Source organism: Hyalella azteca, unplaced genomic scaffold, assembly GCF_000764305.2.
Source record: "Hyalella azteca isolate HAZT.00-mixed unplaced genomic scaffold, Hazt_2.0.2 contig8042, whole genome shotgun sequence".
In the NCBI taxonomy this organism is placed as follows: Eukaryota; Metazoa; Arthropoda; class Malacostraca; order Amphipoda; family Hyalellidae; genus Hyalella; species Hyalella azteca.
The window spans coordinates 20,954-39,370 of record NW_025938148.1 but is presented as its reverse complement, the minus strand read 5'-3'; the positions used below and the strand labels follow the sequence as shown (position 1 = coordinate 39,370).

Below are 18,417 nucleotides of genomic sequence, written 5' to 3'. Positions count from 1 at the left end.
GGGTGACATTATGCTATCTCTTCTTGGTATTTCACGTCTTGTGTGATGGCACATCAAGACAGCATGAACAACGTACAACGTACAAGACAGCGTGAACGACGCAGTGCTAGATAGCCCGAAGCGCACATTGCTATCTGTGTCCTTCTACCTCCTCTTGGCAGTCCGGTTTTTTGGGATGGGGTGCCGGTGGCGTAAAAGTCATCAAAGAAGCGCTGAGGTCTGTAGAGGATATGAAGACCGCAGTTACGAGCACCGATCTCCTCGAGCATCGACAAGCGGCTGGTAATGCGCGCAAGCAAATATTGGAATATCAAGAAGTTGTTCCTGAAAACTCTCACTTTAACCCTTTCACGGGCAAGTTACCATATATGATCACTTGAAATCGCGTCACAAAAAGCCTCACCACGGCTTCCTGTTTGTTTTTGAGGCATTTTTATAATGCCTCAGTCAATCCCTAATTATCTGACCATCGTTCTATCTATAGCATCACCAGCTGCAAAGTCTACAAATTGAAATATGAGCATGTAAATGAAGGTTTTGACTTGGACAATGGGATTGACGCTCTTTCCCCATTTTCTTCAAAATTTGGAAGTATCAATATATATATTTATTTATTTTGGCAACTTGATTAAATTTAATTAAATTAAATTTTTATGTTTCTAATTTTTCATTTGCATAAACTGAATTTTAATTATAAAGAAAAATTTTGTGTACTGATCACATTTATTGAATTCTTCAAGTGCAATTTAAACCTTCAATAGGCAAAATTTGCAAAAATTCATATAGATAAATACTATATTGTATAACACTTCTTACTTTCTTGAAATGATTTCTGAAATTTTAATTTCTGGATATTTCAATGCTTGCCTGCTAAAGGGTTAAAAGGATATATTTCTGGTAACAACAATGATTTTTCATGCAAAAGAGCGAGATGAAATGATATGAAGTTGAATGTAATAAGTAACATTGCACCTGTGTTAATCAAATGAAAATAAGGAGTAGTGCTGATCATCATAAGTTGAACAATAAAAAATGTATAAAATGTTTTTTCTAGAGTACATGGATTGAAAATATACCTGAACACAAACAACAATGAACATTGAATATTTATTCGGAGTAATAACAGGCTGAACAGCACTTAGCAATCAACACACTTCACAACTGTTAGGTGAATTAATTACGCACCAGTCGCGGACTATAGATGTAACGGACTATAAACAAAGGACAATAAGGTAGACAACACTTAAAAAAATTCTGCACGCGTTAAAAGGGTTGAAAGCCTTAAATTCAGTAGCAAGCCTTAAATATATATTAATATTTTCGCTTTCAAAACATACATTTATCTCCTATGTATATTGATTATTGGCTGCCATTCTGCAACAAAATAATGTGTCAATCAATCTAAATAGTCATGGCACATACAACGATAGGGTGAAAATATNCACGAACACTGCTGTGAGTGCAATCTTCATTGCGCAGCTGGCAGCTGCACTGCTGCAGGCAGTGTTATCTAGACTGTCAGCGTGGGAGGTTGTCTGAAGGAGGCTGCGACTGCAAGCCGCTCCTCTAATTTAAGTTTGGCATTCACAAAACTCAAATTACCAAGGTAATTTAAAATTGATATGTAATTGCACCGTGCGACCTGCAAACCTGTTTCTAGTTGCCACTTGCCTGGAACGTTTTTTTAAGGCAGAACACTTTTTTTTAAGTGAACCTCTAATCTTAGATTTCCACTCTGCCCAGAGGCCTGTGGGCTGTGCCTCCACCCTCCTGGCTCCTGCTGCCCTGTGAGGCTGTGACCAAGTCCCAAATCTAACTCTGCCTTCTATAAATGGAGCAAATTTCAGATGTAATAGCTACTCATTTTCAGCCAAAACAATAACAAACATGTACATATATTAGCCTATTGATATTTGATGCTACATTTGGTGATTTGGACACTGACCACTGACCACTGTTATACCTACCATAGTGGCAAAGCAGGGAGTTTTTTATACTCACCCTCAAGTTCATTTTTGAGTCCCATAAGTAGACCAGTAAAGTATCCTGGATACCAGCCTTATCATACATAAGAAATTGGTTTAAATCTTGGGTAAATGAGTAAGTTAAAAATGAACTGATTCTAAAAAATCTCTGGTTTGTCACTATGATACCTACTATTAATTCTTATTAGTCACACTTGCACCCATCTTCTCCCAGTCTCCCACCAGCATTAGCAGCTGAACTCAAAGTCAAAACTTTGACCAAAATGTTTTACATGTTCAGTTGACACTTGCTGTACAATCGGACTGTTTTTAGAGTAAAATTAGTTATTTGAGGTAACACGTGCATGCAACCTTGTAAATAAGTTTGTGGCTTGTAAATAGTTCATCATTACTCAGCGTAAAAGGCTTTTCATTAAAAATTATCCGGCGACGCATCTTTAAAATGGCCGGCGACGCTTTGGGCTTAAAAATCCATATATTGGCGACGCTGCATCCACGGTTCCACCCTCTGCATAGTGGCCAAGTCCCAAATCTAACTCTGCCTACTATAAATGGAGCAAATTTCAGATGTAATAGCTACTCATTTTCAGCCAAAACAATAACAAACATGTACATATATTAGCCTATTGATATTTGATGCTACATTTGGTGATTTGGACACTGACCACTGACCACTGTTATACCTACCATAGTGGCAAAGCAGGGAGTTTTTTATACTCACCCTCAAGTTCATTTTTGAGTCCCATAAGTAGACCAGTAAAGTATCCTGGATACCAGCCTTATCATACATAAGAAATTGGTTTAAATCTTGGGTAAATGAGTAAGTTAAAAATGAACTGATTCTAAAAAATCTCTGGTTTGTCACTATGATACCTACTATTAATTCTTATTAGTCACACTTGCACCTCTCCCAGTCTCCCACCAGCATTAGCAGCTGAACTCAAAGTCAAAACTTTGACCAAAATGTTTCATTTTAGTCCTAATCCTATAATTCCTATAGTCTAGAAAAAGAGCTTTTAAATTTTAATTGATACTAAAATCTTTAAAATTAATACCATTATTACCATATCCTGTTCAATGTTCAAGAATAGAAATAACTTCAGCAAGGCAGACAGTTGTGTTACTGTTACAGTGTTCCTTATAACAATGAATCAACTTTGAAAAAAGGAATATTTCAATGAAATGCAAAACCTTTGAGAACAATTCTCTGCTTTTAAGAGCGCACAAATGACCCACGTGTTTTCGCAGTGAACTCAACTCACTTTCTCTTACGTTCTCTTTCGACAACGGTCAAGTGACTCTTCTCTCCCAGCGGCGGGCAGCATTCCTTCACGCCTCAGACATTGGTTTATTGGTTCCCACTTCCGAACTCCAGAGTTCCGACTGTACGAGACGGAGATGTTGACTTATATATCCGCTACAACTGAAATTCGAAAACGATTGCAAGTTTGTTTGGCTTGAAAACATTATGAAATCTCACTCCTTGAGCTCATTTAATTTGTTAAGAACGTTGAATACAAAAGTTTTCTAGACACATCGGTGTGAAAGATTTCAATATTTCATCTATTGGTGGAATTATGGAATTCATTCAATAACTAACTGTATGAAGCGATGGTGTACAAAAAATAATGGTTTAATAAGTTTATGTCAGGGCAACCGGTAGGATGATCAATTGGTTGAAATTTATTGAATCAAATTTGGAGCAGGGATTTGTGGGTTTGATGGCAGCAGCCAACTGTGAAAAGTTATTTTTCTAAAACGACAATGTGGCCGGTCATACCTGGCGGTTGAACAAACTCATTACAGTGAATATTAGTGCAGTGAATTGCGGATTTGAGACCTGCAGCATGCTGTGAAAAATACTATGATGTTCAGAATTGGCGAGAGTCATAATCACCTAATCTTCTAAGCTGACACCGATATATTATTAAAAATTATTTCCACCCGATATTGTCAATTAAATAAAATCGAGATGAAAAATATCCACGTCGATATTCAAACGCATTTATTTTGAAGTATATTTATTTCAACTTACGGAAGAGCTTCCAAATCCAACAAGTAAAATCATTTCAATAAGCGAATATACGAAGCAAAACAAAATAACATTTATAATCTATAAAAATATAAAACAAGAAAGAGAACAGACGTGAAAGAGGTTGTGAGACAAAATTATAAAATAAATGGATCGGGAAAAAAGATTTAAGTATGCCGAACGATCCCAAATTCATTCAATATGTTCGACTTTATCTCTGTTCTACTCGTTAGAAATACTAATATCGCTGAGAAAATTTATACGGAAAAAAGTTACCAACCCAAATCATGCTTTCTTCACACCAATTTAAACGGCATTATCATTCATATTTGAGGAATACATATGCGAATTTTAAAATTTGTTTATCCAGCTTCGTACTTATATTTCATATTTATATTCTCTGTTAGTCCCGTCAAAGGCACTCATAGACGATGTATTATCTGCGGTTAAAACATACCCGACCGATGGCTCATTGATTGGAGTGTGCAAATATAGCGATAGCAGTTCTACGATAAATCCAAGGTAAACGGAGTTTGGAGGCAAATACTGTACTACATAAATTATTTGTAGAAGTGGAAAGAAAATCTGAATGAAAGTAAATATAAAATACGTAATAACAATAAACCAGAAACAGACTTCATGCAAATGTAAGATTTATTGTTCACTCCGCTGTATGATGAAGACGATTAACACGCAAATCAATTAAATCGTGTTTCATACCATCATTGTTTTCTTTTTCATTTAACATGATGGTAACCAACTGCCAATCGCGGCGTACAATGGAACAATAGCCGCTTTCGGACACCAGCTGAGGCTCGCGTCTTCGGTCCTCTACGCTAATGGAATTGGAATTGGGGTGCGTGGTGACCTACGGTCACGACCTTTAAATCGGTCATACACGCTGCCTAAAAACTTTTACTAGCATCGAAAAAATTAAAAGTTCACACTCTTATGTTAACAAAAAAGTTCAAATATACCATATTCACAGCTGTCCTAAGAAAAAATATAAAAATTTGACAATCCCAAAGAAGTAAAACAACGTGCTAAAACAATTCGGCACGGTCATATATGTCTTCCTACCCTCCCCTCTCACAACCCTTCATTCATCAAGACTCCACTCATATCATCCTCCTCCTCTCCCTCATCCTCCACACGTTTTCCAAATATCTCTTCACACTCTCAAACATAGCCGTAGTTGCTCCCTCAGACAGACCCGTAATTATTGCCATCCACTCTTCGCTTGTTCTCTCATGCCCCACCTCGTTAGTCTCACCTCTCTCATTCAGAATCACCTCAATCATAGATTGACGCTCTCTCTCATACGCCCCACATTCCATCAACAAGTGCTCTACAGTTTCCTTCTCATCCCCATCACACATAGAACATTTATCTTCTCTCCTTTCATTCCACCTGTATGTACGTCCATTCACACCTAGCGCGCCTGCCCTAACACAAAACAGAAGGTCCCCCCCCACCTCTACTACCATCATACATACATTCATATTTTGGCATCGCTTTCATCTGATACAGTCTTAGATAGTCCTTTCCCTCCATTCCTTGCTTCCATACCTTCAGCCCATAGTCTTTCACTCGCTCATTTATTTCTCTTTTCCACTCTTTTTCATCCCACTCTATCCCAACCGCACCCCGTACTGCCACCACCCATTCGTCCTTTGGCCCAGCGGGCCATTGGCGCACCCATGCTTCATATGCATGCCACACTTACGCACCACTGCCCGACATCTGCGTGCCCATTTGCTCACCTTCATGTTCCACATATACATCTTTCGAGCCCAACGTTCATCATCCATTCGCTCCAGTCTCACTTTATACCTCAAAACTGCTCTCATTCTTCTTTCCTTGAAGGTACTCCAACCCATGTCTCCTCTCAGGGCCTCTACTGCAGTCCTTTACGTACTGGGGGCTCCTAGTACGTAAAGATTCCCTACGTAAAGACAGCGTGGCCAGAATACTTGGCACGCAGAGCATCAAGTCGGTCCTTGGCAGCCTTCAGGGTCTCGTCGATGTCCCCAGCAGATCCCTGCTTCAGGAAGTTCTTGGCTTTGGTGACCAGCAAGCCCCACTCAGGAGCGCGGTCGCTGTAACACTCCTGCAGCAGCACGACCACCAGCGCCGTCACCAGGAGGGAGGACTGAAAAAGAATACAAAATTTGGTTATCGATTTGGGATCGAAGAATTTCGTTCAACACTTATTCAAGAAGAAATATCAAGCATCAGCGATTAATGCCTGAATTTGAATTAAAATGCCTAAAGCTAAAAGTAATCATGGGGATGTCATGAATGAAAGTAGAACCCTGTCTGGAAAAGAACTCCGGAAGATAAATTTTCAGCCCCCAAAGCTCTAACAGAAGGGATTGCACTCAAATCGTTAATTCATTGTAAAAAAAACTCACTTGTGCGTCATCTTGAAGATCGCCTGAAGCCATCTGGAGAATGGACGCTATGTCATCGGTCAACCAGGACCCATCGAACTTTTGTTGACCAATAATTTGAGATAAAATCTTTTCCTTCGGCGCTTCAGTTCCTTCGGCGTCAAGTTCTTCCTCTTCGTTTAAATTCGATGCATCGCCATGGAATTTGGCAAGAGACGGTGCGGCTCGTCCTCCTGACAGCTGGCACGGGACAGCGCTATCAAATCCATCGCACTCGTCGTCATCTTCCTCAAAAGCTGCGTCATCCGCCATCGCATCTTCACACACCATCATGTCACAGGCCGGTGCCGCTGCGAAGCAAGCAACTTGCGGTGGCCCACACATTCCTCTTGCCATTCGCATTGGCATCATATTCTGCTGGGCACTGGCTGGCATCTTCATCTGTGCACAAGCAAGGCTCTGAGGCTGGTACCTCACGCCGCCCAAAGCGCCGCAGCGCTCAAGCTGCACCGGAGGCGCGGTTTGCTTCTTGACGGTCTTGCCGTCCTGGTCGACCGCCACGAAGGCCGTGTGGCGAGAGAGCACTCCTGAGGCGCAGCTCAGCTCCACCACAGCTTCGCGCGTCAGGAAGTTCTTGGCTTTGGTGACCAGCAAGCCCCACTCAGGAGCGCGGTCGCTGTAACACTCCTGCAGCAGCACGACCACCAGCGCCGTCACCAACGAGCAGACGCCAGCCGACTGATGAACAAGGCTCAACACTTATTGGGAATATTGTATATATTCCCATTATAGTGGGAATATAGATAATATTCCCAATAATATATTATATATATATATATTGGATTTTTTCATTAGGAAATAATTGAAAGTATATGATTTCTTACTTATTTTTTTGGACGCACAATCAAAAAATTACCAGCTCGAATTGCCCAAGAACCAAGAACGGTGCAATACCTACCGAAATGTTTCCGCATTCCTACTTGTAATTCGTGGTCCTGCAGGAGATCCGTTGGAGCTAACTCGAGAATCTTTGCCAAGTCTTCCAGTAGCCAGGAACCGTCGAACTTCTGTTGAGCAATGATTTGAGAGAAGATACTCTCCTTGGACACCTTAGCCGTTCCAGAGGCAATTTTTTCTTCAGTTCGGAGACAAGGCTCTGGACTTATCCGAAGAGAGCACGGAATCACTGGACTCTCCCCAAGACAGAGCTCTGAAAACTTTGAACTCTTCCATAGATGGTGCGATGTAGGCTCTGAACTCTCTGGAGTTAGCAGAGCTTTACAGAACCCCGAATCGCTCCTAATTTTGTCGCTGCAGTTTCTTGCCATCGGCGTGAAAGTACGTGCCTTGACCTTTGTCGGGGATTGTACGTACGGCGAAGGGCCTGTAAGGTAAAAACCCCTTCAGCTACAGATAAAAGCAAAGTTCAAAGTTTTCCCCTTGTTGCTGAAGTATTTCTTCAATTGCTCATTTATTTCTCTCCAATGCTTGAGTCAAGTTAATAATACTCGGCTTTATTAATATACTAAGTTTTATGATATTTAGGTGCCAAAGTTCGAATTAAGTTAAAATTTTTTCGAATTAAGAAAGAATTAACCAGCTGAAAACGGCGTTCAAAGGACCAGAAAGCGAAAGATGTTGCTCCTAATCTAGTGCACTGTTATAAAAATTACCGTTAACGCTATAATCGACGTTCCAGTGGCCGGTCGGCACGTGAAAAGAAACACCTTGTCCTCTTTTTATCCTAATTTAACACTATAAATCCGTAAAACATCTGACAAAAACGGCGAAACAGTTTTTTTTACGGGGCGACCGGCCACTAGAACGCCAGTGGGACCGTTTTTTCACCGTTTTTTTTCTAATAGTGTAAAGCCGTGACAAACTACAAGACTCGCATGACAGGTTGCTTACATGGCAGTCGCCAACAACGGAGACCAATAAGGGAAAATTGCAAGGAGTCTTATCTGTCGTCTATTCTCTTAACTCTTCAATCAAGTTCATGATTCAATATGCGCTTTCAAGAATAAGGCTGGTTTAATATCATGCAGGTATTTTTAGGTCAGAAATCAACCTTGATGGAGCCAAAAAAATTCATTAACCCTATAGTTCAGACCCGTTTTATTGCATTTAAACGCTGCAAAACTATTATCTAATATCATAGGAACTCAGTGAACTGTTCAGTTCGTACCGTTGTCACACATTGGAACCAAATTGCGAGTGGCAGCAGGTCTGGCACAGCGACGTGAAGTGAAATGTTCCATATAATAATAAATACTCACACACAAAGTTTAGAATGGAATTTTAAACTTCAGGCGCTCAACGGGAATATTTTCCCAGAATAAGTGGAAGAAAATCACTTCATTTGGTCACGACTGACACTTATATACGTTCTATGCAAGACCATAAATGCACTTTGGAAACACTTTGAATTAGAAGATAGACTACTTTCACGAACGATATTTTTCAAAATGAAGTATGCTCAATTATTTTGTTGTTCGCGGGAACCTCTTTGCGAGAAGAATCTGGGCGTACCGAGGCTGAAACAACAAGCAAAATGTGAAAGGAAATGCCACGATGACAGAATTAACGAGAGCGACGCTTGAATGCTCAGTTTGCAAATGCTGGGCTGAAGGAATTGTCAACTATTTGAAGTTGTAGGGACAGGATGGTAAAACTTACGAAAATTATATTATGAACGCTCGATGCATTTTTAAAACATGAATGTTTTGACACCGCAGAGAAGAGTATGCCATTGGTTTTAAGCTCAACCAATATACCAAAGTTTATTATTATTTCACAAACACCAACGTCGTCATAAACACCCAAGAAATCTTCCAGAGAGATTCGATATGAACGTGAACACCGTGACAAACTCTCACAGAATTCCCATAAGCCACCGTCACTGTACTTCCTTGGCATAATAAACTCGCAGAAGAATTCGACAGCTTAAAATAAAACAGAAAAGACCCACGAAAAAATCATATGACATTAGCTCACAAGCTTATGAATGGGACAAATTTAAACTCAATAAAATTGGTCACGGGTACGCTTGATCTTTGGTTCTTCGGTGCTGACGACGGCGAACTGTCAGAGCTAACTTGGCGATGTAATTTCATACACAAAAAGACTGCAGGAATAAGTAAAAATGAAAAGTTTGAATAACCTCATGGTTGTTGGTACAAGGTGATTAATAAACGCAGTGGTGCAAGAAGCATATATTTATCCAATACAATAAAGTATACATAAAAATAGGGGTTATAGAACTCAAGTTGCATTTTAAAAACCTTGCCAAAAGAGGCATTAAATATTCAGCACTGAAAACAGAAATAATGGCGGTGAAAAGTATATGGAGAAACAAGCGCACAAAATGAGTTAAAATCTGTAAAAGTAGACAATGATTTTCAGTTTCCTTTTAAATATATTTTTAAAAACCTCATGAACATAAAATGATCTACCAAAAGCCCTTAACACACACGATCACAGGTTATAGAGGAACTCGAGGATCAATGATAATGCTTAGCGTTCACGGCTCGCTAGCATTAATACTGACTGTAGCCAGGATACTGTACGGCAGGTCTTGGTTGACGCGCTGTCTGCCTCTGAGTAGAATTAATGATTTCAGGAATCAGCGAAGATTTTAGCTTGGAGGCTCGTAAGTCAACACTGGGCGTGCGAAAATGACTTGATAAGAGTAATTTTATGTATTATATCGGCCACCATAACGAGGTGAATCAAAGAGAGTGCAAGCCTTAACGGTCATCCAAGCCTTGTTAATGGATGAGCTGCTCAACACTTCTGTGTCGACTATCATGGCTTTTTTGACGGTAGCGAGAAACAGGAAATTAGCTTTAGCAATATGACATAACAACATTATTACTAATTACACTTGATTAAACAACATATGAGAAAGAAACTTACAAAATTCCTGAGCAAGAATCTGCAAATTACATGGGCACGAAGAAGGCGCGTGAGGCATTAGTAAAGAATCCCAGTTACTTTATCCAATATTAATAATGTAGTCATTATTCAATTATCATGAAACAACATTTCTAAGGCTGGCCAAGTTTCTAACAATGAACAAATTGAGACACAGGTTTGCAATGCTCACGCATGTAGAGCGCAAGCAGTTCTGCATATGAACCCTAACAAAATTCGGGGACCGCCTAGGCTACGGCCGAATAGTCACTACACTCGGCGTAAAGATATTCTGGGTCTGATAGGCCACCGATCGAAATCGTTTTCTGATCAGAATCTTCTTTCCGACTTTATCGTCGCCTGAAAGTATGACAAGGGTTGGTCGGGCCGAGTCATACTGAGCTAGCAAGCTGCCCAGAGCGGAAACCTTAAGCCAAAGCGGACATAGAGAAGCTGATTTACGTGCCCTCCTAGTCTTAGGCAGCCCTAATGCAGGGTCGCTCACGCCTCAAAATTTTGTAAGGGTAAGGCAACGGCTGAGGCCACTCAGGTACCAAGTCATGGCTTAGTGCTTCACTTCTCCGCTGGCACCATCTTGGTCGTCTCAGCCGATGACAGGGATTAAAGTGATAACCAAACACGTGATATAGCATAATTCCCAGCTGCAAATACTTAAGCTCTGGCAGGTTCTAGTAGTGGTGAGAAAGACTATATAAAATTCTCTAAATGTTCTAAAAAAAATTCGTTCACTGTAATGAGAGGCAAGACACTGAAACCGGCTCAGTGAATCAACTAGCCGATTAACAATTCGGTGAGCCATTACAGTGGTGAATTGCCGCCGAGAATTATCTGTGATAAAAGAACTTACAATCACCGTTCCAGTTTCAGAGCAATCGGAACGCTCCCACTAGCGCATCCTTACCACGAGTCCATGCAGGCTTTGCCACAACGCATCGCCCAACTTTATCTGCAAGTGACGAGGTAATGTCTGTGTGTCGAACTAACTGTGCATGCGCCAAAATTAGTTAATTCACTGCGAGTAACGCCTGCATGGCCATGCAGGCGTTGCTCGTTGGTCATGGTCTTGAATGTGGTTATGTTTTTTTAGAACTTGAATTTGGTATTGCCTGCAGAGCCTACTAATCTACTATTAGAATAGAATAGAAGTGTCGGCACCGAAAAAATAGGCCGCATGGCCTGTTGCCGATTCTTGTACTTTTTGTGACTTGATTCACAAGGGATCCGGCATTTGGAACCCGATCTTTCCATAGCTGACAATTGATTGAGATAGCTGCTGGACTTATTGCCTGGTCCGTAAGGTGCAAGGCATTGCAGAGCCTGCTATTGGCGGAAGCGTCTAGATATTTTCTTTGCGAAGCCGCATTTCCAGCAGAAAATATACCGCGACAGTCAAATAGGGAATTTACAAACAACATCTAGAATTAAATTAAATCATTGCGCGGGTAGGTGGTGATGCTAGTGACTGCAAGTATCGCCGCTTAGCGAACATACATAACTCGATGGCTAAAAAATAAATACAACGTAAAATCAACAAAAAATATAGCATCACTTTCACTGCATTGTCATCGATTTCATCATCGACCAGGTCGACCAACCAGCTGCGCATGTAAGTTCTGCACAAGGCACAATTTAGTCTTCAAAATAGGAGAATGTTCATTCAAAGAAGCGATCACAGTTTAAGTTTCAGAACGGAGACAAAATACCGGAATCAACTAAATCGGTGACACCAAATTAGAATTTAGACTCACCATGGCACCAACAAGTCTAAAAGATCCGAAATTTTTGAAACGTGAAATGAACGTAAACCTATAGTGTTACTTGCCAATGAAGCGGGTGTGCCGGAAGAGGACATATTAGTTTCTTCTGCATTACTTTTTTCCGGTTTGCAGATTGCGTTTATGCTGCAGGTTTAGTTAGCTAATAAAAGGGGTGAAATAAGCTTATTTGTATAATATAGCCATTATATCAATAGCAGCCTATAATAACAGCCTGCTTTTCTTCACGCGAAATAAAGCAGAAACAGACTGGTCTTGTTTCAAACTGGTCAGAAGGTCGATGGTGTTCCGCTAAATTATAGCAAAAAATTTTTAGAGGGCAAACAATGAGACTTAAAATTGAAGCATATATATGTTTAATGTTGAAATGATAGCTACAGAAACCCTGTTGAATTAAAAATTATCTATGCACTGATGGGACCTGTTATTTACTGGGGTCGACGGATTGATGGATCGATTATACATTTTGCTATCAGAATATGAGGTTCGATATTTTCAATTGGAAGTAATTCTTCTTCCTGTTCATGCCATAAACAAAATTTTTGACACACGTAGTAACTAAGAACAATTTTTATTTTTAGATTTCCGTGAACGTATTCCGTGACTAACCAATTAGCAAGCACAATTAATGAATTATTAAAGCCAGCAGGAAATTAATCCGCTACCGGACACCAGCTGAGGCCGGCGTCTTCGGTCCTCTACGCTAATTCCCTACGTAAAGACAGCGTGGCCAGGATACTTGGCGCGCAGGGCATCAAGTCGGTCCTTGGCAGCCTTCAGGGTCTCGTCGATGTCCCCAGCAGATCCCTGCTTCAGGAAGTTCTTGGCTTTGGTGACCAGCAAGCCCCACTCAGGAGCGCGGTCGCTGTAACACTCCTGCAGCAGCACGACCACCAGCGCCGTCATCAGGACGGAGGACTGAAAAATAATAACAAATTTGATTATCGATTTGGGATCGAAAAATTTTGTTTAACACATGGCCTAATGCCGTTTTTTGAAGAAATATCAGTCATCAGCGATTAATGCCTGAATTTGAATTAAAATGCCTAAAGCAAAAAGTAATCAAGGGAAAGTCAAAAATGAAAGTAGAACCTAGTCTGCAGAAGAATTCCAGGATTCCAGCAGATAAATTTCCAGCACCTGAAGCTCTAACTCGAGGGACTGCACTCAAATCATACATTCATTGTAAAAAAAACTTACTTGTACGTCATCATGAATATCTCCTGAAGCCATCTGGAGAATGGACGCTATGTCATCAGTCATCCAGGACCCATCGAACTTTTGTTGGCTAATAATTTGAGATAAAATCTTTTCCTTCGGCGCGTCAGTTCCTTCGGCGTCAACTTTTTCCTCTTCGTTTAAATTCGATACACCGCAACGGTCGTCATCTTCCTCAAAAGCTGCGTCGTCCGCCATTGCTTTTTTATACGCCCTCTTTTTAAGGGACGGTGCCGCTGCGGAGCAAGCAAATAGCGTTGGCCCACGCCCTCCTCCTTGCATCATCTTCTGAACACTACCTGGCTTCATCATCTGTGCACAGGCAAGGCTCTGAGGCATGTACCTCACGCGGCCCAAAGCACCGCAGCGCTTCTGCCGCACCGGAGGCGCGGGAAGAACGAACTGCCAGAACGGCAGGACCAGCTGGCGGTGCTTCCGGCACACCGCTCTCTCGTGAGGACTCCGCGTCGAGTCGAGGTGGTGTCCCTCGCGCGCGTCTTCTGAGCAGATAAGTGAAATGTTCCATATAATAATAAATACTCATACACAAAGTTTAGAATGGAATTTTAAACTTTAGGTGCTCAACTGGGATATTTTTCGAGAATAAGTTGAACATAAAATCACTTCACTTGGTCACGACTGACGCATCTATGTTCTATACAAGACCATAAATGCTGTTTTGAATCACTATGAACTAGAAGATGACAACCTTCACGAACGATATTTTCAAATGAAATATGCACAAATATGCACTCAACAAATCGTTCAGAGAAATTCAATAGAAATATGAACACCGTGACAAACTCTTACATAATTAATCCCATAAACCACCGTCACTGTACTTCCTTGGCAAAATAAATGCATAGAAGAATTCGAAAGTATAAAATAAAATAGAAAAGGCTCGCGAAAAAATTGTATGACGCTGGCTCGCAACATCATGAATGGAAAATATTTGAACTCAAGAAAACTGGTCACGCGGTTGCTTGATCTTTGATTCTTTGATTGTTGACGTCGATGAAGTGTCAGAGCTAACTTGGCGATGTAATTTTATATACAAAAAGACTATGCAGGAATAAGTAAAAATGTAAAGTTTGAATAATTCCTGGTTGTTGGTGCAAGGCGGTTAATAAACGCAGTGGTGCAAGAAGCATATATTTATCCAATACAATAAAGTATACATAAATATAGGGGTTATAGAACTCACGTTGCATTTTAAAATCTTGTCAGCAGAGGCATTAAATATTCGGCACTGAACCAAAACGAACTACCAAAAGCCCTTAACACACACGATCACAGGTTATAGAGGAACTCGAGGACCAATGATAATGCTTAGCGTTCACTGCTCGCTAGCATTAATACTGACTGTATAGCCAGGATACTGTACGGCCGGTCTTGGTTGACACGCTGTCTTCCTCTGAGCAAAATTAATGATTTCAGAAATCAGCGAAGATTTTAGCTTGGAGGCTCGCACGTCAACACTGGGCGTGCGAAAATGACATGATACGAGTAATTTGATGTATAATTTTTGACACCAAAACGCGGTGAAGCAACGGAGAGTGCAAGCGTTAATGGTCATTCAAACCTTCCTATAATGGATGAGCTGCTTGACACTTCTGTGTCGATCATCGACAGCCATTTTGACGATAGCGAGAAAAAGGGATTTAGCTTTAGCTCAAACCTTCCTATAATGGATGAGCTGCTTGACACTTCTGTGTCGATCATCGACAGCCATTTTGACGATAGCGAGAAAGAGGGATTTAGCTTTAGCGTCATGACATAACAACAACAGTATTATTATTTACACTTGATTAAACAACATATGATAGAAACACTCACTAAATACCTGTGCAAGAATCTACAAATGACATGGGCACGAAGAAGGCGCGTGAAGCATTAGCACATTATCCCGGTTATTTCATCAAATAATAACATTAATAATGTAGTCATAATTCATTTATCATGAAACAACATTTTCAAGGCTGGCCAAGGTTCTAACAATAAGAAATTGAAACACCGTTTTGATACAATGCTCACGCATGTACAACGCAAGCAGTTCTGCAAATGTACCTTAACAAAATTAGGGGACCGCCTAGGCTTCGGCCGAATAGTCACTACAGTTGGCGCAAAGTTATTCTGCGTGTGATAGGCCACCCGATCGAATCAGTTTCGGGTCAGAATCTCCTTTCCGACTTTATAATCGCCTAGTAGAATAATAAGGGTTGGCCGTGCCGAGTCATAACGAGCTAGCAAGCTGCCCAATTAAAGGCTGCTTTTCGAACCATGAGCCGAAGCAGACATAGAGAAGTTGATCTACGTGCCCCCTCCCCCAAGTCCTAGGCAGCCCTAATGCAGGGTCGCTCACGCCTCTAAATTTTGTTAGGGTAAGGCAACGGCTGAGGCCATTCAGGTACTGTCGCTCCAAGTCATGGCTCAAGGCTTATTTCCTTCTAAGCTGGCACCACCTTGGTCGTCTCAGCCGATGACAGGGATTAAAGTGATGAACCAAACACGTGATATAGCATAATTCCCACTAGCAAATACTAAAGCTTCGACATGTGCTGGTAATAGGGAGAAAGACTATATAAAATCCTCTAAATGTTCTAAAAATTTCCATTTACTGTAATGAGAGGATAAATACTGAGTACCCGTGCAGTGAATCAACGATCCGATTAACAATATGGTGAGCCATTACACTGGTGAATTGCCGCCGCAAATTATCTGTGACAAAAGTACTTAAGATCACCGTTCGAGTTTCAGAGCAATCAGAAGTTCAGAACGCTCCCACCATCGCATCATTACTACGGGTCGAGGCCTCGGCCACAACGTATCGCGCAACTTTATATGCGAGTGACTAGGTGATGTCTGCGTGTCTAACTAACTGTGCAGAATTAGTTAATTCCCAGCGAGCAATGCCTGGGCGGGTCTTGAATGTGGCCATGCTTTTTAGAACTTGAATTTTATATTGGCTGCATAGTCTGCTATTCTCGAAGGTGCCAAGATATTTTCATTTTGAAGACTTATGTCCAGCAGAAAATATACCGCGACCGTCAAATAGGGAATTTATTAACAATATATAGAATTAAATTAGGGCATTGCACAGATAAGTGGTGAAAGGTAATCATACGAGTGAGAGGATGCTAGTGACATAAAGTATTGCCGCTTAGCGAAGATACCTTACTCGATGGCTAAAAAATAAATACAACATAAAAAATACGGCATCACTTTCACTGCATTTTCACCGATTTTACCATCGAACAGGTCGACCAACAAGCTGCGCATGTAAGTTCTGCACAAAGCACAATTTAGTCTTCAAAATAGGAGAATGTTCATTAAAAGAAGCGATCACAGTTTAGGTTCCAGAACGGAGACAAAATACCGGAATCAACAAAATCGGTGACACCAAATTAGAATTTAGACTCACCATAAGACCAACAAGTCTAAAAGATCCGAAATATTTGAAACATAAACTGAACGGAAACTTATAGTGCTACTCGCCAATGAAGCGGGTGTGGCTGAAGAGAACATATTAGTTTCTTCTGCATTGATTGTTTCCGGTTCGGTGGATCGCGTTTATGCCAGCTTTTGTCCGTTAATAAAAAAGTGTGATATAAGCTTATATGTTTAGTATAGTCAATTATAGCAATGGCAGCCTATAATAACCTACTTTTGTTCACGCGAAATAAAGCNGTTTGCTTCTTGACGGTCTTGCCGTCCTGGTCGACCGCCACGAAGGCCGTGTGGCGAGAGAGCACTCCTGAGGCGCAGCTCAGCTCCACCACAGCTTCGCGCGCGTCTTCTATATTTAGAAGAAATGAAAAAATCCATAGAATAATAAAATATCGCCTTAAAATATTCATGTATTGTCGAAGCAATGTGTTTGGTTTATGTTAGTATTGAACAAAAGTAGTTTGCATGAATAACAAACTTAGTACAGAACACATCATTAAGAGCAGAAGCGACAAATAAGCAGAGATACAACTGCAACTTCAGGTTGTTTCTTATATAGAAGTGCTGTGTAATTCTGAACTCCTCTCTTCGACCCTCACGGGAATTTATAGCACGCCCGGTTGAATTGGTGACTTAGACTCGATAATAAACCCACTGGACCATGGCTGGACGATAGCTTTTTCTTCCTAAAGCAATCAAAATAAAAGAATATAACATTCGATTCTACTATTACTAGAAGTTTGGGGGACAGGCATGCTAGTGTTGGCTTCATCCAAACAACTGTCAAGTCGGATGGTGGGGAGCGTTTAATTAGAAGACGATGTTTTTCAATAAAAGTATAGAACTGTCTCTGATCGGCCATCTCACACAAAGTTACAGGGCACGATGGCCCAGTGGTTACAGGGCACGATGGTCCAGTGGTTACAGGGCATGATGGCCTAGTGGTTACAAGGCAGGGTGGCCCAGTGGTTACAGAGCAGGGTGGCCCAGTGGTTACAGGACAGGGTGGTCCAGTGGCTACAGGGCATGGTGGACCAGTGGTTAATTGAACGGCATGATGGCTCAGTGGTTACAGGGCACGATGGCCCAGTGGTTAAAGGGCACGATGGCCCAGTGGTTACAAGGCAGGGTGGCCCAGTGGTTACCGGGCATGGTGGCCCAGTGGTTTAAGTTCAGAGTATCAGGATTAGAGCAGAGAGGTGCGGGTTCGATCCCAGCTCCTTGTGAGATTCTGGTCAGATCGGCGAGGAGGCCGGGCGGTTATACAAAGCAAAATAGAAGCAGTGAGTTGCGTGTTCGAGACCGCAACAAGCTATTAGTGTTCTGTGATGTTAAGAATCGGCGAAAGGTGTAATAAATGCTGAAACCGCTATCATTATTATTAAAAAGTTTTACTCTCAGCTTAGTTTTCTAGGACCGTACCGAACAATCATCCACCATATTTTCAGAGCAAAGCAAGTAATATGTAAAGCAATATATATAATATATGAGATGAGTAATGAATCTTTGAAGCACCAATACGCGTCTAGACAAAATGCACCTTCAAAATTCACTAGAAACATGCGAGCCAATTGAAGCACGCAATAATTGAGGCAATAGTCTAAGATTTTTTATATTAGCAATTAAAAAGC

General features: G+C 41.1%; 2 protein-coding genes and 1 long non-coding RNA gene across 3 annotated transcripts; all 3 read right to left on the bottom strand.

Annotated features, from left to right (window-relative positions):
• Positions 1-5,604: 5,604 nt before the first annotated feature.
• LOC108667878 lies at positions 5,605-8,647 on the bottom strand. The gene is made up of 4 exons (XM_018154977.2): positions 8,599-8,647; positions 7,391-7,794; positions 6,432-7,148; positions 5,605-6,169 (listed from the first exon to the last, which is right to left on the bottom strand). The coding sequence occupies exons 1-4, from the start codon at positions 8,609-8,611 to the stop codon at positions 5,963-5,965; spliced, it is 1,341 nt and encodes a 446-aa protein (XP_018010466.2). The 5' UTR covers positions 8,612-8,647; the 3' UTR covers positions 5,605-5,962.
• A 2,951-nt stretch (positions 8,648-11,598) lies between these two features.
• Positions 11,599-13,987, bottom strand: LOC108667877. The gene is made up of 3 exons (XM_018154976.2): positions 13,984-13,987; positions 13,322-13,839; positions 11,599-13,039 (listed from the first exon to the last, which is right to left on the bottom strand). The coding sequence occupies exons 1-3, from the start codon at positions 13,985-13,987 to the stop codon at positions 12,833-12,835; spliced, it is 729 nt and encodes a 242-aa protein (XP_018010465.1). The 3' UTR covers positions 11,599-12,832.
• A 488-nt stretch (positions 13,988-14,475) lies between these two features.
• On the bottom strand, positions 14,476-17,022 carry LOC108667881. Its single transcript, XR_001930571.2, has 2 exons — positions 15,018-17,022; positions 14,476-14,921 (listed from the first exon to the last, which is right to left on the bottom strand). It is a non-coding gene; the product is annotated as an uncharacterized LOC108667881 (long non-coding RNA).
• Between the last annotated feature and the right edge of the window lie 1,395 nt (positions 17,023-18,417).